Here is a 26,085-nt window from a genome sequence, read left to right as displayed (position 1 = left end):
ATACTGTTCTTCAGTCGCGAACGGCGACATTAGCTGCTTTAGTGAGTCCAGCGCAGGTGGTTTCCAAAATTATTTTTTTCTTTATCCAGTTACACAAAATCTGGAACTAGCGATCGAAATTTATGGTATACCCGAATGACATTCACAAAATATGTGATTATTTTTGACAGGTTCATTATATAGGACAGCAAAGTATATGAAGATAAGGTAGTCTCATCCCAAGGTTTATTACTTTAGCAGGTTTCGTTGGCTGTCAAGGTGTATAAATTTAGAAGAAGGTTTTTTGCCGCTCTTGTTGCACTGCGCGCTGCGCCCATAGTGGTTCCCGTTGCAATGGTGGGTGAAAGATTTTGGGTAAAAGATTTTTGGGCATAAGATTTTCATGTAAAAGATTTTTGGGTAAAAGATTTTTGTAGTCCCCCCCTATAGGGTTTGAAGCTACCCTGGACATATTTGTTGCATTATGGACTCGAGTTGGTCATGGATAGGTAAAAATTCAAATTTTATGAGGTATGTTTTAATTTTTGTTTTCTTGGCTGTGATAGTTAAAAACAATGGTGGTTATGAAAATTATGAAAAATTAAGGAAATATTAAAAAAAAAAACATAAAACTATCAGCGATTAACCTCTAGTATATTAATGATTTCAGGATGGTTATCATATAGTTAACAACACAACAATATGTTAAATATTACACTTAATAGCTTTAATGAAAAAAACTTTGATGAACAATCTTTTTATTAAATTTTGCTAAATTTATTAGGAATATTCCCTTACATAAATGTTTACCACATCTTTAGATGAATTATAATAAAAATTTCATGCTTCACGGGAGTACAATCTTTGAGCAGTAATGCTTTAAATTAATAATAAAATACATGTAAAACATTTTTTTCTTAACTTACACCTTACTTTCCTTAAATCACAGTTTAAAACTACCATTGCAACGAGAATCAAAAAATAAAAACACTTTCATTTTTATTTTATTTTCCTTCATGACTACGCTCAGCCCACAGTGTCATGTCAAATTTTTGTCCAGGGTAGCTTCAAACCTTATAGGGGGGGACTACAAAAATCTTTTGCAGAATAAAGAGATAAATTATAGTTAACATTGAATTAAACTGTACAGCGCTAGTATGCAAAACATTTCAATTTCGTTAAAAAAGTATTTTTGTGTAAACATTCGGGTGCAAATGCATTAATATTGTTACAGTTTCATGAGTTGATACCTTTTTTTAGTTTTGCAGGAACCTTGTTGGTTGACAGAATATTTTCAATATTCACCTTGTGTGAAATATTGTGTGCGCGTTTTCGCAGTGCGTCCTTTTGCAAGAAAATACTTCTAGAACGTACGGATAAGATATATTTCGATTTGAACAATTAGTGCGCTTTTGTATTTGTACACCACGTAAATTATGTCAAACCAAATTCGCCAACAACTACCAGGCGTCCGGCCGAGCATAGAAAAAGTTGTTTTCAAGGTACTCGGTGCTGCGGATGATGCAGTACTTTCTTCTATAGAAACTAACCTGTGTGATGGATTTGATCGCCGCAAGCTGAGCGACGATCTATCGTTCATTGTCGATGAACGTAGAGCAATGCGAATCTGCGACAAAATAGAAGATTTGGTTGGCAATTTAAGGATTAAAGAACAGCAATCGGGTCTTTCCAATACATACGACATAAGTAAGATATCAACACAGGATGTCAAAAAACGCTCGCTTGACCAAGCGGCGTTTGATTCGCTTCAACCTCTACGAGTTAAAAGATTTATGCATGAAAATGATATTACGGCCATTGCTACCAACACTTCTAATGCTGGCGAGATTACCATCAGAAATGAGAGCGATACTTTAGCTGGAAATAATTTTTCTGCCATCCATATAAAGCAAATGATGGAGAACGCGCAGCGAGAAATCGGAGAACGTAAACGAAAGCTAGAAAATATGAAGCTAAACAAGCACCCGCACATACCGGCAACAGCTGTTGCCGCTGCATTGACTGTAAATGCAAAAATTTCTACCGCATCTGACAAAACGATTGATGATGATTCAAAAACTGTGACAAATGTACAAACAGATATTAAGCAAGTTGCTGGACCGTCGGTGATCTCAGACATTGAAAGATCGAAGAAAATTGCCAAACTTCAAGAACAAATTCGGGTCAAACTTTCTGGCACATTGGCCAGTGTACTGCCACAACAACATCCTCCAGTTGATAAACCCAAACCACTGATACTAGACGCTGAGGGGCGAACCGTGGATGGTAGTGGTCGTACTATTATTGTACCGCAACTTACACCGACTCTCAAGGCTAATATTCGAGCAAAAAAACGAGAAACTACAAAAAATCTGCAAGCTTCTGAACGTATAGCACTAGACGCTTCGTATGAGACACAATTTCACGATGATCGTATTGTTCTTAAACCTGCGGTAAGAATTAAGCGGTCATTGCGTTTTCATGAACCAGGAAAGTTTCAACAGCTTGCCGAAAGGTTGCGGATGAAGGCTCAGCTTGAAAAATTGCAGAACGAAATTTCACAAATAGCACGGAAAACCGGAATTAGCTCTGCTACGAAACTTGCTTTAATTGCACCGAAATCTGATACACATATGAACGATGTACCTCAAATGGAATGGTGGGACTCTGTTATACTGATGGATGATTTCAACACGCTAGATGCACTAGGAAAAATTTCTATTAGAGAATCATCCATTACTAATCTTATTGAACATCCAACGCAAATGCGACCCCCAAGTAAGTATTACATGATAGTTTATACGATTATAAATTAGCAAACCTGCTGCATCGAAGCGTTATTAAAATATGCCGGTACTAGTAGAATGAGCTTCTCTCTCTCTCTCCCCCTCTCTCTCTCTCTCTCTCTCTCTCTCTCTCTCTCTCTCTCTCTCTCTCTCGTAATAGAATGAGCTTGTAGAAATAATTACTAGTATTCTGTTCAGTCGAAAAAGTCCCAGTTGATAGAACAAGCATACATATCAAAAACTGCTGCTGTTCAGTAAAGTTTTTTTGAGTTTTTGAAATCTTAAAATTCTGCTTTTCTGTACTTCAGTACTGCAATATTCAGTTTGAGAATGGTTTACTAAATCATTCAGTTCAGACTTAGGAATGCTGGGCGCAAACAAAAGGTCGCAAAGTGCGAGGGTAGTGTCGCAAACAAAAGTAATCGTTTACTGAAATCGCACCACATCGATTTTATCGATTTCGATTGCGCATTATAACAGTGTTTTCCGGTCCTGTTCAACGTTGCTGCAAACACTACCCTCATCGCCTAATTCAATTCCGTCATGTGGCACCATGAATAGTTTGCGTACCTATGTCGCCATAGCAGCACACCAATGCGTGAACAAATCACTCTCAGTTGAACTAAAAGTTTCTAGCAATGCGGTCCGGAACGGATTCTGGGGTTCGATCCTTCATCGGATCAATCTGTATTCTACTTTAAATATGGGATCGTTTGAATCCTAAGTCCGGATGTGGAATTGGAAACCAAAACAAGAATCCGGATTTTGATTCGATATATCGCAACTTCATATTTCTCAAGTCATACTCTAATCATACTCATATAGGGATCATACTCTAAGCCTGTTTTTTTGTTTTTTTGTTTTGTATTCATTTTGACGTTTCCAGTCTTATACGCTTACAGCTTCCCATATAATTGGCAAGCCAAGTTAAGCATAGGAAAAACGGATAAGATTGTTTTCCTAAAGCTCCGGTCGGCTGCTCGACAAATGTTGTTGTTGGAAATTTTTTAGTTTTGGACCTTCTGAGTCTCTTTCACCTCTGGGGCTGCTCAACAAAAGTTTTTCTAGCAGGACTGTCCCAGGATAGGCCAGGATAGCCCAGGATGTTTCCGGAGTGCTAAAAATGTTAACATATTTGTTTAGTGAAAACAACAGAAACATGGAGTATTTTAATAACCAAATTTTATATTGTTTGAAATGCATTGAATTTAAAATAAAATTTCTAAACTTTTCGATTTTGCTCAAATAGCGGTTTCGCAAAAATGATCCCTTAAATCAAAATTTTTTTTGTCCTTTGCAAATCTGTTCAGAATGATCCTGCCCGGTACCTGTTTTTTGACTGATACAGGCTGAAAGCGTAAGCTTGCAATGATCTGCCCTATTGTTGGAGTTATTGGTGCTATTGTTGATTAAGATGCATATGTTTGAGATGCTCTTTTGTTCATGTATATAACATATAATTATGTCATTTATTATAAACCTAGACGAACCTAGTTTTATAATAGTTCTAAAGAGGAAATAATCTACGCGTTCTAGCTAGTTGGCGTATGACATCTGAAGAGAGTATGTTACACCACTGCCGCTTCCGATGTTAACTTAGCTGGCACTATAACACTCCTTATCTTGTGTGGTTATGCTCGCAGTAACGCTATACAACAGTTTCACAATTATTATACCACATAATTCCCCTCGGTGAAGTCAAACGGATGTCCTCAGTCCTACACAGCAAATTTTCGAATCTCATTTCAATAAAGTTTCTTACTAAAATGGAGTATTCGATTTCGGTAATGGAATATTTTGCTGATTTTCAGCTTTAATGCCCCTGTTTTTCGAATTTCATTAAAACAATTTACTGAATGCGTTTGAGCATTGTAATTTTTACTAAAAAATCAGCACTATTGGGTAACAATCCGATGTTTCACTTAAATTTAGTAAAATAAAATATGAATTATCAATGAAAATTTTCATGTTAATCGTAGCAATCTATGCGTTAATGTTTGCTCTATGTCCACTTTGTTCAGGTAAAGAGCTGTGAAAAAGGAATCAAAATCTAATAATTCAGTAAACATCTCAAATTATTTTATTAATGAACATTTAAAATTTTGTTGTTTTGTAATTTAAAATTTAAGCTAAAATATTTGCTAGATGTTCAATAAAAAAGCGCAATATTTTTCTGAACAATCAGTAATGTGAGTTTCCTGATACTGTGGTTTCAGTAAACTGTCATCTAATTCTTCATTACCAAATGATACAGTGAGCCATTCTTTCATTACCGAAAGGATTACTGAACTTACACAAAAGTACTTTTGTGAGTATCAACTGGACCGTCGACATTCTACCTATCTTGTGACAAATAAAAATCTCGTATTGTAGAGTTCAGTCTAGTTTGGACATTTACAATAGTGGGTACGTAACTAACTCCCTCTCCTTTTCGAGACTTTTTTCTCTCACAAATACATGCTACGTTCTAAGAGTTCTAAAGAGTTCTAAATACATAGTTTACGAAAAGAACAAAAAAGTATGATATCTTGCAGGCTTCATACAAGAAACTCTATCCAATTCGTCTTTCCCCTGTGTACTTTTATTTTTATCTTTGCTTCATTTTCTAAAAGAATATTTTTTATCGTTTCCTGAAGGCTATTTCTTTTAATGCGCTATCGGACGCGGGCATTTGATTCCATCTTCATTTCTTACGATTGCATCACTGCCACTAAATTTAATAACTTCGACGGTTCGATTCACTTTTCGCATGTCTTCTTTTAAACTCATATAATTTTCTGTGCGTACATTTTATTTATCCTATCCCTATTGTTTACTCCTTCATCCCGATTCCAGAACGGATTCGTTCTTAACGATGGTAAAAGATCTTTCACTGGCCTTCCCGTTACGAGTTTTATCGGCGATTTGCCAGTTACTGAATGCGGCGTGGTGTTGTTTACATATGTGCACTCATCTATTGACTTCCGCCAATCTTGTAAAATACCTTGGTTTTGTCGTTCCACAAGCCCATTCATCTGAAGCCATGGTCGGGATGGTCCGAACAAGGCGAATGTTTTTATGCTGCGACAATAATCAGCAAATTCCTCTCACGAACGATGGTCTATTGTGTGACCTAATTGCTTCCGGATATTTGTGGTGTCTGTAGATAGTCTCAAGAGTATTAATAGTATTGGTGGCACTAGTCGATTTCATTTTCGCAATTGTAAAAAATCGACTGTAATAATCGATTACTACAAGATATGTAGCACATTCCTTGCCCAGAAAGAAATCCAAAGCCACCTCCTGCCATACTCGAGCTGGCATTTCTTTTCGTTGCATAGGCTGGTGTGGGTCTTTATCGGCTGACTAGCGCACATCCAGCACATTCTTGCACACGATATTCTATATTTCGGTCCATGTATTCGTCACCAAACCTTTTCTCGAAGATTTAGTTTCATTGAAACTATTCCAGGATGGCCTCGTTGTGCTATATCCAGAGCTCGTTGTCGCAGTTTTGAGGGGTATGATTCGGTTTTCTCTAACTACGACATCATTAGACAATCCCAGTTCTTTCACGAAGGTCTGAAAGGTGTATAATTCTGGAGACCACTGTTGAGTAGCTAGTTTTAGTTCCGTAGGTGATCTGTTTGACCACATTCTATCCCTCGCTTCTTTCCGTTGCCGTGTCATGTCTACCTCTTCCTAGTGTGTCTTGTCTTCGTTATTGTGTTTTTTTTTGTTTTGATGTCGTTTGTTCGTTTTTATTTTCTGCTGCTATTGTACAGCCTACGAGGCAAGCAATATTGATTTTAATTAACATTAAATAATAATACAATAAGATAAGTCTTTGATTCCGGCCCCATAGTTCATGTATGTAAATTAACTTATGTAAGGGATTTTTTTTTATATAAAATCCATGTTATCTATCTACTTGTTGACTCGGAAACGTTAAGCCTCCCTAGAAGGTCAAGATAGTCTTCTGATACCCACCCATTGATACTTTCTGATGTCCACTCAGATCGTGGTTTTGGATTCAAGTGCGTAGTGCTGGATCCTGTTTACATCCATAGTCACACAACAAGCAACATCAATGTTTAAATCAACTGGCATATATCCTAAATATTGTTCAAGATTGTAAGTACAATGCCTTTTGATACAACCAAGATATCCGCTATCTCAAAGAACAGTTCTTATCATACTTCAATTCATTATTCAATATCATTCAGTGGTCGGACGAACATTCTCGGAACAATGATCAATTTTTGATAACTAGAACATGCGGCATCATGATCGCTGCTTGTATGGTCGTGTTTGAAGTCAGCTAAAATTGTAAATTTTTTGGTTCTGAGTTCTACGATGCTTACCGATTCAAGTTAACCGTAATTTTTACCATTAAATTGCAATCTTTCATTGACACTATAAATTAATGATGTTCCTTTGAGTGTTGAATGACAGTAATGGAGTCACAAAAACCACTTTATCAACCAATCGTCATTTTTTTTCGAACCTTTAAATCTGTGTTTTATGTGACCTCTGCAGTGGTGTGAGTAGTAAATTTACTAGGCAGTATGGTTGTATCCTTGCATCTGTCGAAATACGTTGGAAGTAAATGGATTACCGAACCCGTTAATCGATTAGTCCGAAAATGAAACGGGATAGAAAATCGTTCCACTGTAGCGTGAGGAGTAGAGGGCGATAATTGTTTTGTCGTACTGGGTCAAAGCAGTACACCATTTTATTTGATTCACTTTAAACTTATAAGGTTTAAATATCTAGTTGATGGTTTAGCTACATTGAAATTATGTTCGATGCAAGTTCAATAAATGGGTGACAATCTTAGCACCGACTACAAAAAAAAATTAGCACAACTGAACGATAGCTCATATCTTGTTACCAGTGATGGGTGTTGCCGAGTCTACTGTCTGATTGCTACTAATCCTTTTTTATTTTTTCGTCATTATCTTACGACAGTCTAGTACACTAATACTAAAGTCACCCCTAACTTAATCGATGCTCATTAAAATTGTATGTTCCTGCAGCCATCAAAGCGCCAATATTCCCGGTCACCAAAAACGATTTTTTTTTCAAATTCACTTCAACAAATTCAAAATTGCTTCCAGAGTTAATTCCAACCTGAGTTCGCTTGATCCTAATCTATTGGTAAAGGAGCTATCTTATGGACTGGGCTACGAATTTCCTTGCCATTTGAGCATCTTAGCGAAACTACTCGTTACGCCATCCTTTCCTGGATGCTACTCCACGATTCTTGCGAGTGGCCAGTTGCTTACGGTTACATTATATTCTCGCAAGACTACAAATTTTCCCGGAATTATGTTACATGCTGTTCTACTGTTGTTCCATTTTTTACGTTCCTGCAACGTTTATTCAATATTCAATATGCCATCTTTTCCAAATGTGTTGCATATGACGTTGAACTGACGTTGACGTTGACGTTGTCTAAGCCTGGGACTGTTTGTAAATTATTCCCAACGAGAAAATGCCCTGGTGTAAGCGCTTCCATATCATATAGATCTTCTGTGATAGCTGTTATTGATCGCGAGTTTAAGCAAGCTTCTACTTCGGTTGTGAGGGTTGATAGATACGTCAGTTGCCCTGTACCTAACACGCGTTTCAAATAAAATTTTATCGATTCGACCGCTGCCTCCCAAAGAACTCCAAAGCGTAGCGCAGCCGGTGGTGTAAATTTTCATTTGACTTCTTGTTCAGAGCACCATCCCATTACGGCTTCTTGATGTGCCTCGGAGTTCAGTAACTTGTACAGTTCACGCAAGTTATTATTTGCTCCCTTGAAGTTGCTACCATTGGCCAGAATCATACTCTAAGCAAGTTTTTTTGTATGCGTTTTGACGTTTTCAGGCTTATCCGCTTACAGCTCGCCATACAAATGACAAGCCAAGTTAAGCGTAGGAAAAAAGGTTAGATTGTTTTCCTAATGAAAGCAGCTAACCCAGACTCGACAAATGTCAAAACAGAAAATTTTGCTAGTTGGTCTGAGCCAGGCCTCTTGGCAAGCGAGCTGTCAAATCGTATGAAAACCGTTGGGCTTCTTCTCGGATCCTTATGCGCTCCTTGGTCAATAACGTCACTTCGAACAGATGCCCGAATTAAATCTAGCGGCGTGGTGTGTATGTGCGTGTTAGCGCGTGTGTATTTACATATAGCAACGATTTTTTTCGGATGCTACAATAATTACAGTAACAAATACATGATTTATTCACTATTTATTAATAACTTTTCCCATTCACATTTTATTATCACGTCGTTTTATAGCACAAAAAGCGCTGTTTACACGGTGACGGTGGTCTTCACAGCCAAACTACACACACAGTTTGACAAGTCGACAGATTATGGCACAGTTTGCGCCTGTTGTCAATCCCATACAAAAATCTGTCTGATGCGATTTGACGCGGTTTGGTACGTGTAGTTTGAACAGCGTCAGGCTCAGATCAAAACAATGTTACGAATGATGTGTAAAAAAATGTTTAAAGAGTAGATTGCACCAAACTTTAACTAATTTGGAGTTCCAATGTATAATGAATATGAAACATCAACAAACTCAACGTCAAAGCCATTTCAACGGATGATATCAAGCTGTTTGACACGGTTTGTCCAGACACGATTGGGTTGTCTGGGAACCAAAGATTATAGCGACGCCTGCTGTCAAACTGTGTGTGTAGTTTGGCTGTCAGTGTTGTGTTCACCGTGTATCCGATGTTGGCGGCGCGGTGTTCTGCTCCGGATTTTTACACGAAAATGATGTATAACTGGAAAAATGAATTGCAATTAGCAGGTAGTTGACCTACTTTTGATGTTTTATACAAATTTACTTACTTTTTGTAAAGATTTGTCCGATATTTTCGCAATTTTCTCGCTGACTATCGCACGTGCATCCTACGCCCCCGAAGGTAAACACAAACTGATCCCATGTCACAAAACCCAAGACCCAGAAAAGGTGGACGGCAATATGGTGTGAGTGAGATGTCATGAGAAATAGTACCACTTTACCATGAGGGATGTTTCCCGTGTGCGAAAAATGAAAACGAAATTTTTTTTAACAAAAACAACTGAAAAGAATTATTTTAATAATCAGAATGGTATATTATTTCAAATGAATTGAAATTAAAATTAAATTGCTAAACTTAAATCGATTTTTCTCAAATTATAATTCCACAAAAATGATCCTTTGTATCATTCTTTATATCAAAATGCTATGTCCTTTACGAATCTGTACAGAATGATACAGCCCGGTAACTGAATTATTTGGCAGATACAGGCTTAAAGCTTCAACTTTCTAACTTATAGTATGATCTGCCCCATTGTCAGAATGCTACTCCGCAACCCTTCCTCGTCTGGCGATAAATCGACGCAGTGCGGCTAAAAATGCATAAGCGATTAGATAAGAAACCAATTCAATATGTACCGCAATTGTTACGAAACAAATGAAGATTGCGATGTAGCTCTTCGTAGGTACTGCGCGGCGATGTGATCCCTTTAGGATCCATTCAATTATTACGTAACTCAAAAATTGAGAATGTTGGACCACCTCCCCCCCCCCCTTTGTAACAAAAGGTAACGCTGGAATGAACTCCCCTCAATAAAGTACGTAATATTTCGTTTACCACCCCAACTTATTCTATGTTACATAACATTCTATGTTGTCATAAAGGAGTCATTTTAGATTTAGAAACGTATAATCGCGACACTGTTTCTGCCTCATTTGGGTTTCTCACGTACACACATACTCCATACTCACCTTCAGACGCATCACAAAATCCATGGATTTGAATGTCTTTTGCGCCTCGTGCTATGGAATTTTTACATTCTGCAATAGCATCAATTGTCTCTTAAATCTTTCCCATTCGTGCCTCATTTGTTGTGGAATTTTATCATCCCAACCACTTGTGTTACCGTTGGTCCCTTTCAACATCCATACACGTTGCATAAATGGCTTCGCTTTAGCCTTTATTGTGTCTACGATCCACAGTGGATCGTAGATTTTTGCGATCACACGAATGATTTTTCGCTTGGTCTATACCTGATCAGATTCCGTTGGTGAGATTTTTATTCCTAATGTATTGGCGAGCGGGTTCCACACAAGTCCTAACGTCGATAACAAACCTACCTTTGAGTTTAACTGAATGATCTATTGTACACTGCTCGACTCGTTAGGGAGAACATGTGGGCGATTTGATCACCATTTTCGCAACGGAAATTCACCTTTCGCTAAAACTGCTTTAGCTTCCTCACACAGCTGCATCGCTTCATTTTCCGTATCTGTGCCGTAAATGTAATCATACACGTAAAAATCGTTCACTGGCAATGCTGCTAACGGATACTTGTCTTTGTAATCTTGAAGTACTTGGTTTATGGCTAAGAAAGGCGTGGACGCATTCCCGTAAGTTACAGTGTTGAGCTCATACGTTTTTATTAACTCGTTTGGATTCGCTCTCCAAAAAATTCGATGAAAATTTCGATTTTCTTCATGTATTTGTACTTGACGTTACATCTTCTCCACATCGCCCTCTACCGTTATTGCTTTACGTCGCCATCTTAAGAGAATGTCTAGAGAGTCCTGTTGTATCGTAGAATGTCGCTTAGAGAACGGCCGTTAGATGTTTTTCACGACGCGTCAAACACTACGCGACATTTTGTCGTGCTGCTTTCTTTCTTGAAAACCACGTAGTGCGGCATACAATAGCCTTCATTGGCGTTCGCATTGTCTTTGACACTCATGTGTCCTAAACGTATGTATTCGTTCATAACACACTATACCTTTCGTCGGTTCCACGCACTGTAGTTGTTTTGTAATGTTCTTTACACTCTTCTTCCTCAACATTCCATAAACGTTGGTCTTGCACTTCTTCTATGTTGAAAAATGCCTGCATTAACACTTGATCAACATATCAATCGGATTTCGTTCATAGAATTTCGGGTCTACCAATCGAACCTCTTTAGGGATTTTCCAACCACTTATATCAAATGTTTGATATGGAAGATCTGCTGTATTTTTTTTTATTTATTTGATGGACGACCGGGCCGTATATCTTAAGCCGTAATTTTGGTAATACCAAGAATTCTATACATGACGAGTATTCTGTTACCAACGATTTGATGGTGCTTATAACCGACCCTGTTAGCTTCGTTACTACTCCTCCAGCTCCAGCAATTTGTTTGTTTAATCTTGCTCTCTTCAATCCTGGTTCTTGCGCCAATCTTTCCAGAATAAAATTTAACTGCGAACTGTTATCAAGCAATGCTTTTGCTTTATATGGTCGATTGTTTGCGTCCAAAATAATCACTACCGCAGTTGACAAAATCACCGTTTTCATGTACCTTGTACTCGTTGTCACTAAATCACTTTCTGATATCTTAGTTGCATTGCACAATTTTGTATGATGTTTTTTTACATTGCTTTCGTAAGCAATTGAAACACAACCCAAATTTGCGCAAGATTTACTAGCGACAAATTTCACGAATTGGTCACAACCTTGTAGATGGTGCGGTTCACTGCACATAGGACATTTAGCAACGCCATATTTTGTATTGCTCACTTGCTGCTCAGGTAAAGCTACAATTTGGTCATCTTCCTTTCCCTTTTTGCCGGTCACCATGATCGAACTCGTTTGACTAAGGTTCGAAGTATTCTGTGCCGAATTCTTTAATATGTCCACTCTATCTTACGAATAATCAATAGCTCTTAATCTTAATAGCTATCAAACACTTGTACTCATCTGTTTTATCATCAACAGAATGCTCCTCCCACGCCAACAAGGTTTTTACAGCCAGCTTATAAAACAATAAACTTGTTAATGGCGTCCCACTTCTCGACGGGTTCGTTCAACAGTTCTAATCTTTTGATTAATCTATTCACTTCGTTCACAATTCGTGATAATTCTTGCGTGGAATCAGTGTTCATTATTTGTAAAGTTTAGAACGCCTTGAAATACTCTCTTTTTAACACCTATGTATTGTCAAAGTTTTAACAAGGTTTCCCATGTTACACTATATAGTCCGATGTTATCTGTACATGTTCAAATTGACGTGCCACATTACCCTTAAGAGCAGACAGGAGGTATTGCATTTTAAAACACTTTTGGCATTTATGCATAATCATGTACCGAACGGGTAGGTATTTGCAATGAATCCACATCAGCGTCGAAATTCTGCACAAACTCTTCGAACTCCTGTAGCGTGTTCATTATCTCTACTTTCTTCAAGTTAATGATCTTTGCTCATTAATTACCAGCTGGCGGCATCTCGAATGTTTCCTCTTTGTTTAGCAAGGAAGAAATTAATTCAACTACCCGACTGAGTTGTTCGCCCCGGCGATCTTTACACGCACGATCAAAGGAGACGCGCGCTTTCAAGCGTCCTTAGTTCCAACGGCGGCGAAACGCTTATCATCGAGTACTCACACACTAGGACACTACGTTGAGCCTTAGATTCTGGCGTTTATCTGTTCAACTGTATATGCAATGCAATGCCATACGGTCTCGAGTAACCTGTATACGCCTTGTGCAAATTCAGCGTTTGCAAATATACACGTTTGCGTTGACAGGTGAGGGGATTTATTATATTTTTAGGGCGCTTTACTGTGTTCGGAGCCCTTCTTTTATTCCTCTTTCCTTCTTTGTTGGGACTTAGCCACTCTTCGGTCCTCCTTGGGGTTGCAACGAGATGTTCGTCGGTTGACGGGGAAACGATAACTACTTTTCGTTCGGACATGCCACCGCTTTTATACTGTGCTGGCCATGTCTCGAACTTTCCTGTCTCCTTACAATTCGTGTTTGATCCTGTCTGTTTTTCGTTTGTTCGCCTATTCTTTCGTTCCTCTATCCTTTGTTCTAGTCTTGGTGATTCTCCTAAAAACAAGGATCTTATTGTTCTTTTTCGCACACGGTAGCTGTCTTGCACCATATGTTATCCAATTAACAATTTTGTTCCGTTTCCCTATTTAACCCTAGATGGCGCTTCTCTGTGTCCTGGCTATTTGCCTTGGACGCCACATATTTATAACTTAGAAAAATATTAAATACCTAAACAATTTGATTCATTGTAAAAAAAACTACCGACATCTATGTAAGAAAACAATTCTTGTACGTCATATGACACATTGAATGAATGGCAACCGTCGTAATGACGTTCGTTTAAAATTGTGGAATACAAACATTAGCGTATGCTATATAGCATGCAAACTGGGATGTGAGTTCATCACGAACGATAGCTCATCAGCTACCCAAGGGAACAAAATCCGGAGTTTGGGAACTATTTTCAACCGAGTTTGGACCTCCGAAATGTGGTCCCGAATAGTTCCGGATTGCAGCAGAAGACCCCCCTCACCCCTCTCCCATCACATGCCCCCCAAATTTTATGGACTCATGAGTTGAGTGAGCAGCTTTTGGGACTTATTACTCAAATTTACGACGAATCTCTCCTTCGTTTGGACTTTGGAGCGCTTTTCCCCTGCGCAGGGAGAGAGAACAAAAAAACATATGTTTCTCTGCTCTACTTTCCCCTACATATCTTACACTTCTATACACTACTGTCGTACACTACCGCAGTACTGTTCTATAGCTATAGGCAGTATGCTTAACCTGCGCGCAATTTTCGACACCTCTTCCGTACTGTTTTGTCTTGTAGGAGAAGATAGTGTGCATTGTTCTATTCTGCATGTGTGAATGGTTGGATGGTTTTGCGCTCGGAAGTGGAAGTGCGTGCATAGTGAAGAGGAGTGTGACAGATATTTTTGCATTCGTATGATTGAACGGATCATCTGTTGAAAAAACGAGGACAGAACTTTTGTATTATACCATTTGATACCAATTTACCTCGACGGTGAATCGATGCTGCCACGGAGTCCCAGCCTGAGGGTAAGCAAACGCGTCGGGTTTTGTTGTATGATCAGCGCGTCGATCGATGCGTTGAGATGCAAACATTGGTTTGAGTGCATTTTGGTCATTCGAGATGCACCAAACGAACCATACCATACTTATTGGGTTCAAAATGCAAAGGAAAAATTCTTAGTCTGATGTCTATTATGACAGGTGCTGTTGTATGCGTTCATGTAGCAACTAACATTAACGCACAGCTGATTGGAGCATGTATAAGATCGCAGTTTGGGAGTAAAAGTAGTAAGCCAATTGACTTGCATCAGGTGATGCAAATACCCTGCACGATTTGGACTCGCCGTCGAAGCTGTTAACTTACAAATGAGTATATGATTAAAAATGCCAGTTATTTTGTCTTGTTATTGTTCAAATGTTGTATAAAAAGTCATCTTCTCATTCTTGTCGAAGATAAGAATCATTATTGGATGCATAATTAGATTGTCATCATGCAGTTAGTTGCTGCATTTGCATTATGGTGCAAACAAGTAATGTATTGATGATGAATGGGGATTGCTACTAAAACATAATTCAGAAAAAAGAGGCTACTGTAATTTTAGTGCATTTTCCATTTTTGCTCCAAGTGATAGTCGTCGAACGATCAGGTTGAGAATATCATGTTTATTCAATGAAATATCACAAAAATAAAAAAGGCACTCGTAGCAATTTTCGTGACCATTAGTCGCTATACATAAAACGTATATCGTAGAGTATGTCTGCATGCAATGTATGAACATATACACGCATACACGCGAAGATAACGGGAACGCATACGCTCACGGTACAATGTGTCGGATACAATGTGTCTCCTTCCTTTCGGATTTTGATATGATTCGGACATTCGATCAGTTTTGAATAGAACAAAATTCAGAACTAACTAGTGATCCTATCAATCAGTCGATTGATACTAACGTATGTACGTTGGGCGGAGTAGGCGACCGCCTAGAGCCTCGTAGCAAGTTGCTATGCTGGAAAGCGTAACTGGATTGCCAAAGCAATGCTTTAACTCTTCCGCAAGGTATAACAGTTCCAAATGTTGAACAAAGAACCGCCAAAAGAATCCCTCTACGTCATGTTGCAACTAACATCAACGCACAACTTCAAGACCCCCCTCACCCCTCTCCCATCACATGCCCCCCAAATTACCCTTTCGATAATGGTCTGACCCTATAGTTGGATTGATTTGGAATGGAAATAAAAAAAACGATTAGCATAATTCCAAGAAACAATCTACGCCGTCTGGCCAGATCTATAGCAAAGGCCAATAGAAAGTGTATGTTCCCCTTTGAATAATATTGTTATGTTGGCGATCAACTGGCTCTCCGTGTGGAATAGAACCGTTTTATATAATGACTATTATGTCAACAAAGACAATGCTATGCTCATCGCTTCTGAATGATGTTGGGAGTGTTGAGGTCTTCCGTTGAATGTTATCCATAAACGGTCGGAAGGATAAATTTACCCAAAACCTCCGATCGCTGCAGCTGGGAGATTCCTTGTATCTCAAATGCAAATTGCTTCGGCAGACACCGGCGCATTTCAAGATGTTTTTGTCTACGCGATTCTTAACTATGTTTGTGATTGCTTTCACCTCCGGGAGTAACGAAGAGTTCAGTTTACTCTGTACTATCAGTCCTGTTGACCGATCCTGTGGCCTCTACTTTTTAAAGCATATGTATCGTATGTGTTTTTTTATCCGTTTCAAAGCGTGCAGGTACTCCGAAGGGAGGATGCAACTATTCGACTATTGGTGAATCCTTTTAACTAATTTATTCACACATACAAACAAACACTCTAACTATATGTAACAGCCGGTTCCGGATGGTCTGTCACTACCCGTATGCGTCGCACTGTTCTTTAACACAGGTAGAGCTGTAACCAGCTAGTCTGGTTATCCGGCGGATGCTATACTACTGTAGTCCTACACGTGGGCACCGATTCAAGCGAGCAAACAGAATGAGAACGAAGGTGTAGCCTTGAAAAGGGCTGTTCTTGTCTGCTGAGGCAATGAATTGGGCTGTAGGCGCTGGCTCTTGAAGACTGGTCTGAAAGGTAACTCGAATGGATCGCTGATGTGCAATTGATTAACTGAAGTTGCTAATTGGTCTAGATGGCTATGCATGGTTATTTTTCTTTGTACAGGTTACTGATGCCGAGTAATTTGACGAGTTTGCGTTGGAAGTTGCTTTCCCATTTTCTGGTGAAAAAATGTTGTCCTTTTATACTGTTAATTTGGAATTTTTCTTGGTCAAAATGGATCACGCTCTGGTAGCACTTTTGCGTCTTCTTCTTATTCCATTTGTATGGTTAGTTTTCTGAATATTTTACAGTATGCATTAACCATTACATTTAAACAGATCGAACTTGAAATACGTAAAAGTCAGCAGGTGAGAACAAACCTGTTAACACAACACTGGAACTTACATTTGATTTGTTTGACTGTTTGTACCTGTGTAAAGACGTAAAATGCTTCAACCATCCTCTGGCCATGCCATCACCAATGGCAGCACAAGCGACACCAATATGGAGTTGAGAGAAAACCATCGGTTTAATGCTGGTCACAGATATCACTGGTGATCTATTGCATGATCTAACCTTATTGGGACTGAAGGCTGAAGCTGAAGGCTTATGGCCTGTACGGTCAGACTCGTAGGGATATATCCTTCCCGTTCCTTGTTTAAGTCTCTTGTGATGTAAAGTTCCTTACGCGAATCTGCTACTTGATCTGTATCAATTCCAAGGAGTCACGCGCAGTTCCCAACGCAATACTTCCAGCACTATACATTTCACTGTTGTGTGCCAGAAAAAAGCCTATTATAGCCACTATTCGAGAAGTGTCAGCATTTTGTACTGGGCAATGAAGGATCAAGAGGAAACAAAAACGTGCGGACGGATAAGGGCTGATACGCACAGTTTCGCACTATGCGTGAATAGCTTAAGTGCATTTAGTGAGCAAAATTACACTCTATAGCGGATCATGGCCTTTGGAAATTAGTATAAATTAGGTATTGGTATTATTGATGCTCAGAGCCCCTTGCTCCTCGAAGCCTCCAGGACCGATTAGTTTGCGTAGTGCGTGATCCGTTTCTGACTGCACTGGACAGTTTCAAATATTTTTTGTTAGCCATGCATTGGTGCAGGCTAATCCACGATCAAAAAGTTGGGTTGAAAGAAGGCAAATCGTGTGGAGCAATTGCATTATCACATGGGGTCACACACTAATTCATAGTCACAAAACGTTCAACTGGACGATTCGTTTATGTGTGACGGAGAAGAAAGACATGTGCAAGGAAGACACATTCATTAAACCCACCTATACATACAAGACCGATGTGCGCTACGTGTACAAGTGTGCGAGAATGACGGAGGAAAAGTGCAAAGCGTGAGAGAATTCTCTCAAATCGGTCGACCCATCGATGAGCGTTAAGCTGCGGGGCCACAAGCGTTGAGACTGCGTCTCAAACCTCCTCAGTCACTCATTTACCTCAAAAAGTCACTCAAAACCAAAGTCTCCGTTGCCTATTGAGGTTTCCCTCAATTTCAGTTCAGTGACGACCCTACTGGATTTGACGTTGACAACACACAGTGTGTGACGAGTAAAATGTTTTTCATGTATTTTTATTTTTTTTGTTTCTACTGTTGTGGTAATTCGGAGGTTTCAGTCTGATATTTTGATCTTCACATACACGTTGGATAATTAAAACCAAATTATTTCAATTCGTTTTCTTTATTAATTCACATCGCGTAGCGCAGGGATAAAATTCTTCAGTCGTTCCTTCTCCGATACTTCTTTACCACTGCTCTGTCGCGCTTCCTCGGTGTTTTTCCTCGTGTCGCGACATTTCCCCTCTTCTGACAGTTCGCCTACTGTCAGTTTTCTTGATGATGGCCGCGCGCGTTACACTCCCCCCCGAGTGCGGAGCTGCTGGCCTGCTGCGTACTCGCTAACGCGGACATCCAGTACTGCCAACTTGACCGCTGGCCTCTCGTATATTCCCAGAGCAGTCTGCACGGTTGCTTTACGGACTTGTCCATCCTTCGATCTGGTGACTGCGATGACTCTTCCTTTCGGCCATGAGTTTCGCGCAGCGTTGGGGTCCACGATAACGACGATGTCATCCACGTTGATTGGCTTGACGGGACTAAACCATTTAGTCCTACGGGTAATCGTGGGAAGATAAGCTGTCACCCAGTGTCGCCAGAAGATGTTTGCCATAGTTTGTGATAGCTCCCATCCTCTTCTGAGTGCTGCAGCACTGTCATCAAGGGTAGACACTGGTTTAAGTCCGTTCGATGATCCAAGCAGGAAGTGATTTGGAGTCAGCACTGCGGCAGATTCGTCATCTATGGGTATATGGGTCAACGGTCTAGAATTAAGAGTATTTTCGATTTCAACCAGTGCGTTGCGAAGAACTTCTTCCGTAGGAAGTCTTGGCAAACGTTTTCCAGATAGATTTTCCTTCACCGATCTCACCAAACGTTCCCAAGCACCTCCCATATGTGGGGATGCGGGAGGTATGAACTTCCATGCTGTTCTGGAGGATACTATTTCCTCCACCAGTTTGCTGTTATCGACGTTTTTTTAGGGCCTCTATCAGTTCTCTAGAAGCTCCACGAAAGTTTGTACCGTTGTCGCTATATATCTCGTGCGGGACTCCTCGTCTGGCCATGAAACACCGTAGGGCCATGATACATGAACTCGTCGTAAGTGAATTCACTAGCTCCAGATGTACGGCGCGCGTCGTGAGGCAAGTTAGGATGACACCCCATCTCTTCTCACTTCGACGACCCACTGACACCGTCATGGGGCCAAAATAGTCGACGCCTACGTATGAGAATGGACGGTTAAATGCCGCTAAGCGAGCATCAGGTAAATCACCCATCATGGGTGAATTCGGCTGGCATGCTTCATTTTTGCACCGTTGGCAGTTTCCACGCATCTTTCTGTAAAGTTTTCTTATGCCCTGTATGTAGTACTGCAGTCGTATCTGGTTGATTGCTGTTTCGTGGTTTCGATGAAGCAAACTGTGATGGATGTGTCGAACAATTAGCTGAGTTATGAAGTGTTGCGAAGGAAGTATCACTACATGCTTAACATGCAAATCGGTGAACCTTTGGACGTCAATTCTTCCGCGAGCTTTCATAACTCCATTCTCGTCTAGAAATGGTGCAAGTCGATGAAGACTGCTGGAAACTTTGATCTGTTGTTGTTTCTCTAACTTCGCGTAATCGTCTAGAAAATCTTCAGTTTGCGCCATTTTATAGAGCCAGTTTTGAGCTTGCAGCAGTTCGTCTTTTTCGAGCGGGAGTATGTTTCCTTTTTCTGTGACGTTAACGGAGATATTTTTATCTTTCCGCACGCCTCGTAGGAAGCAGTTTATTGCTCTGAAGACAAATGCCATCGTACGGTAGAGTTTCGTCCATCTAGAGAATTTTGTGATCTCCACAAGTGGGTTCGACATTCGGCAATGAAGAATAGCGTGTGGACGAAGCTCTTCTGTCGTAGTATCTTTTCTGAACTGCATTTTAGGCCATTCGGATTTCGACTTATAGAGAAATGATGCACCTCGGAACCATCGGCCTGTTTTGGATACATCCGGCAGTCGAACCCATTTCGTCCCGTCATCGGCAACGTTATCTTTCGTCGGAACCCATCTCCATTCGATACATTAGTGTTCTCCAGGATTTCTCCAATACGGCAGGCAACGTACGACGAGTATCGTCGATGGTCTGATTGAATCCAGCAAAGAAGGTCGCGTGAATCTGTCCAGGAATACCGTTCAGTAATCTTGATCGATAGTGATGCTGTGACGTAGTTCGCTAATCGGACACCTAGAACTCCTGATTGCAATTCAGCCCTCGGTATTGATAAATATTTCAGCGGTGCAACACGAGTCTTTGCACTGACCAAAGAACATTCTATTTTTCTCTTTTCGTCGAACCGCAGATACACCGCTGCAGCGAATCTGTTTTCACTAGCATCTACAAAGGTATGCATTTGCACGATGTTCTCTGGACTTATTGAAGTCAGCATCCTGTAGCAACGTCGAATCTGTACTCTCTCAAGCGACGGTAATACTTTGAGCAAGGTCTGCCATTTGTCTAAGAGTGACCCATCGATTGAATCGTCCCAGCCAATATTGGTACGCCATATATCCTGAATAAGTACCTTTAAGTACATAAGTACATGCGAAAAGAGTCCTAAAGGATCATACACCATCATCAGCATGCGTAGAACTTCTCTTTTCATTGGAGCTCGTTCACCATTCAGAATTTCGAGATCATATCTCGGCGACAGTTTATAGGTAAAGGTGTCTGATTGGGTACACCAACACATTCCGAGTACCTTTTCTGTTGGAAACGGTAGGCCAACATTCATGCTTTTTTTTGTGTTTATATCGCCGTTCAGTTAATTTAAGACGGTCTTCGAATTGGACAACCAGTTTCGAATTTCGAATCCGCATTCGCTGTGAATGTATTTTACCTCTTTTGCCAGTATTATCGCCTCTTCTTCGCTTTCGACGCTGGTTAGCATGTCATCAACATAGTGTTGCTCTAATATAACCTTCGTGGCATCTGGGTACTGATTCTCGAAACGCCTAGCATTAAGGTTTTTGATAAACTGTGCCGTACTAGGGGAGCAGGCTGCTCCGAATGTCATGACACACATAACGTATTCGGCAGGCGCTTCCGAAGATATATCTGGCCTCCACAGGAATCGCTGACATTGCTGATCCTCCTTGGCGATACGAATCTGGTGAAACATTTCGCGGATATCACCAGTTATGCCGATGCTATACTGCCGAAATTTCATTAGTACCGAAGGAAGGGACGTAAGCTGATCTGGGCCTTTTAATAAGACGGAGTTGAGGGATATTCCATGAGCCTTAGCGGCTGCATCCCACACGATTCTAAACTTGCCAGGTTTATTAGGGTTTACCAACCCTTGGAAACATGGGTAAATACCAAACTCGCTTATGATGTTCATTCATCTCTGCTGGCGTAAGCTTTCGTATGTACTGTTTATCCAAGTACTCCCGGATCTTATTCTCCATCGCTGTAGCGAGGTCCTTATCTTTTGTCATTTTGCGCTCCAAGCACTTCCATCTATTAATAGCCATTAATTTACTATCAGGCAGTCGCACATTATCGTATTTCCATAAAAGACCACATTCGTACCGCTTGTTAATCAATCGAGATTGTTGCGAGAGTATTTGCAGCGTTCGTCTTCTTTTGATAAGAGGGTCTGGGAAGACTTGACTATTCCCATACTGTCTAAGGCAAAATACTCTTTCATTGCGTTGTGCAAGGTGTCATCGCAGTTGCATTCGCATTTTCTGATTTGAAGAGAGTAATTGTGCGTCGAATAATTAGATTCTCGTTCCTTGCCACAGTAACCATAAATTGTCCACCCAAGTCTGGTTTTACCAGCAACTGGTTGGTTTCTTCCTCCTTCACGACTCTTCTGTATTGTGCTCAATCTTGCATTATCCAAACCTATTAGGATGCGTGGTACGGCATCACAATACGATTGGGCTGGTATATGGGCCAGGTAAGGATACTTCTTGATTAAACTATTCATATCTAAAGTCTGCTTAGGAAGATCCAGCCCTTTCACTGTTTGAATACCCTATAAGGAGTGTATTTCATTACCTGTTCCAGATAGTGTAATGCTTACGGTTTTGGAGGCTTCTTCGTGATGACGTATGTGGTTCGTCCATTTTAGACATAATGATTTGTGAGGACCTTCTAACTGCAGCTCGTTCGCTAGTGATTCGTCCATCAGGGTGATTTCGGATCCGTCGTCCATAAAGGCGTAAGTGTCGACAGATACGTTTCGTCCGTACACTCGGACGGGAATTACCCTAAAAAGAATATCACTTTCATTATTATGATGAATGCTGCATTGACGTTCTTCTGTATTATGGATCTGCGGTTTCGACCGGTGTAGAAGTGGGTGGTGTTTAAAGATGCATCCTTCAACACCGCATGGCGCTAGTTTCTTGCAGAAACCTTTGTGCTGGCGCAGGCATTTCCGACAGAGCTGTTTTTCCTTTACTACCGCCCATCTGCCTTCACCATTCAACTCAGCAAAACGCTTGCATCGGTCAACGTATACACATTACTCTTTGCAAACCACACATGTATTAGTTGCCTTAACTGCTGATGATGCTTGAGGTGACTGTTCAGCATGGATGTTCACAAATGATTCAGACCCTTTCGTTCATTGCTAGGACGCGCGTTATTGGCTGGTAATGGTGTAATCGTGGAGACCGCTTTCGCGATTTGTCCTATCCAGCTACTAAATGTCTGTAACGTCACCTCGTCTTGTTCCAGCGAGAACTCCGCCCATCGTAGTTGTAGCGTAGGAGGGAGTTTATTAGCTATCTTGTGGAGCAACGTTTCGTTGTACTGGTAACCTTTAAGATTACATACTTCCACAGTAGCACAGTAGTTTCTCACCTTTACTGCTAGGTCTACAACTTCTTCGAATTTTCCTTCTTGAATGCATGGAAGAGAGAAAATTTTACGGGTTAGCTCGTGAATAATACGTACAGGTTGTCCGAATTTTAGTCGTAGGGTGTCGATTATCATGGGAACATTTTTCGGGTGCATAAGAAGACATTCGACTGTTTCTCGAGCTTTGCCTTCCAAGCATTTGTTCAATCGTGTCAAGTTCTCGTCATTGTTGTATCCACACATTTCGGTAGTGCGGTTGAAATTGGAAATGAACGATGCCCATGCGGTTTGACTTCCTTCGAATTTGGGTAAGTCAGAAAGCTTTGACTGTCGTGCTGCCCATTGTGCCTTTGTCGGTTTGTGTGATGGTTGTGGTGCCGTTAACGGCTCTCTTTTCAGTGGAACTGCATCCACTGCTTCTTGGTTTTCAGCTGTTGTTTCGGCGTTGATTAACCATTCTTCTATCCTTTCCTGCTGGTACATACTGCTGCCACTACTGGACGCTGTTTCAGTACCTTGAGCCATGAGTTCGTTCCGTCGTTTAACTAAAGCCAATTTCCTTTCGATGAGCTCTTCTTCTTCCTTGATCTGCTGTAACAACAGTTTCCTATTGCTACTAGCTCGCGTAATTTGCGAACCTTCTGCATGTTTAGAATCTGGCTTAGCTTTGGGCACTTTTGTTTCGGACGTTAGCGCAGAATCCATTGTTGTATCGAACAACGCCGGTGGTACAGACAAAGTTAGCGCTTCATCTTCTTTTCGTTTACACTCGCTACGCGTAACACGCCGTGTTCCTCTCTGAACACTCTTTTCGCTCATTTTACTGGCGATTATTGGCTTGGTCCGCGCTGGGAAATGAGCTTACACAGAACTCACAAATGTTATTTCACGCACGTGATTAAGGTTATCGTTCACGAATGTTCTTATCTGTTGCTTCACGCCTTAGAAGACCGTCCGTTGAACTTCACCAAACTCGCGTTCTCACTTTTTCATGATCCAACAACAATAATCCTGTTCCGCCAATTTTGTCCTTCCACGAACGATCACTCTTCTCTCGTCTCAAACCTTTGCACCAACGCTCGCGTATGGTGTGTGTGTGTGTGTGTGTGTGTGTGTGTGTGTGTGTGTGTGTGTGTGTGTGTGTGTGTGTGTGTGTGTGTGTGTGTGTGTGTGTGTGTGTGTGTGAATACCATGAATCCTTTCCCTTGCTTCACGCTTGGGGAACGTTCTCAAACGATTTCGTTGTGTGTTTTTGCGTGTTTCATCAGGAATAGTCCTGACCGTTGCTTCTCGCTTTGGATACAGTATACTTTCCCCGAATGACTAACACGTGTCTCTCGCCTTTTTTCGCGAAACCCGCACACAGAAGTTCACACTCTCAATCCTCACACACACGGTTTTTCGATTGTACGTAGCTTAACCTTTCGTGGAAAGGAACATGCACCGAACTATTCTATTATTCACTGACGAATTCTTTAGTTCGTTGATGATTTTGTGTTACCATGAAGAATTTTATAATGTGGTAATTCGGAGGTTTCAGTCTGATATTTTGATCTTCACATACACGTTAGATAATTAAAACCAAATTATTTCAATTCGTTTTCTTTATTAATTCACATCGCGTAGCGCAGGGATAAAATTCTTCAGTCGTTCCTTCTCCGATACTTCTTTACCACTGCTCTGCCGCGCTTCCTCGGTGTTTTTCCTCGTGTCGCGACATTTCCCCTCTTCTGACAGTTCGCCTACTGTCAGTTTTCTTGATGATGGCCGCGCGCGTTACAACTGTATTTTTGTTTCAATTTTATGGAAAATAGGGTCAAAAAAATTGTGGTTTGTTGGTTAAAAACCAAATCATCGTTTTTTAAATTACAGGAGCTTAATCCATCAATCATATTGCAGTTGAAAAGTATAAATTCAATTATAAAACATGTTCACAACTTTTGTCACACATTGTTCCAAAAAGTACGTTGCGGAGACATAAAAACATCATACCGTACGCCAAAACATTGTGCTTGTACAATCATAATTACGCATAAAACACTTTCAGAATGTAGTTACATTCATAATAGCACGCAAAAAGTGTACTTGTATAGAAAAATAAACCATTATTCTTACGCCATACCATCGGCAGATACAACAGGTTTTGTTTATATTTTGAGCTGCTGACTGGCCGAATCTGTCAAAAAAGTCTCAAAAATTTTTGAGACTTTTGTAGATGACCCAGGTTTCCCTCAAAACTCAAGTCACTCAATGTTTAGAGTTTTGAGGGAATCCTCATCGCTCGTGGCCCCGTGGCTTTACCATTCCGTGCGGGTGCAAGCAGGAGAGAAATAGCGGTTAGAGCGAGCACTTCTGAGTTCTGTATGGCGATAGGTCTAAATGTTCCCCTTGGGCTATCGTTCGCCGGAAACCATGCCAATATCTTGCTCGGGAAAAACAGGCATGCCTCGAATTACCACTTTAAGTGGTTTCTCCAAACGTATTTCGTGTGTGTAGAAATCCACGCACGAAACAGAGGTGTGAGTGTGTTTTGAGGTGTGTCAAAACTCAAAATGCCGGCAAGCTGAGCTCGTAGTTGACGGTATGGAGCATTGCCCACGATTTTTTGGAATGCGTGCCGGTCTAATCGTACGATTGGGGTAAGAGGCTGAGGAAGCAAATAGAGGTGGTACTGCTTTGTTGCTCGTTTTGACACGGTCACTGCCACTAGAGCGATAAAATATTCTTTTGGTTGGTGTTTGTTTTTGCGTACAGGAACAGCATCCTTTAGCACGCTCGTACTTGATGGTGTGGCTGGTGTAGAGGCCTTTTTTTGTATGTTTGGAGCTGTCGCTATTGTGAGAGCGAACTTCGATGAAATCGTCATCACTCTCGTCTTCGACAGTTAGCATTATGTTTGGCGGCGGAGCTCCCGAGCTCTGAGCCACAGAGGGACTAATTGCAACTTCCTTCTTTTTCTTTCGTCCGCGTTTCGT

The 26,085-nt window shown here is 40.6% G+C and overlaps 1 protein-coding gene across 1 annotated transcript in view; it reads left to right on the top strand.

Annotated features, from left to right (window-relative positions):
• The first annotated feature begins 1,415 nt into the window (after positions 1–1,415).
• The window catches only part of LOC128718156 (U4/U6 small nuclear ribonucleoprotein Prp3), a 28,360-nt gene continuing 3,690 nt past the window's right edge, over positions 1,416–26,085 (top strand). Inside the window, exon 1 of the mRNA XM_053811828.1 lies at positions 1,416–2,757. Within this exon, the coding sequence (XP_053667803.1) occupies positions 1,416–2,757 (1,342 nt within the window). The remainder of the gene's footprint in view (positions 2,758–26,085) is intronic.

This window comes from Anopheles marshallii, chromosome 2 (assembly GCF_943734725.1).
Source record: "Anopheles marshallii chromosome 2, idAnoMarsDA_429_01, whole genome shotgun sequence".
NCBI lineage: Eukaryota > Metazoa > Arthropoda > Insecta > Diptera > Culicidae > Anopheles > Anopheles marshallii.
This window is presented reverse-complemented; position numbering and strand designations above follow the sequence as displayed.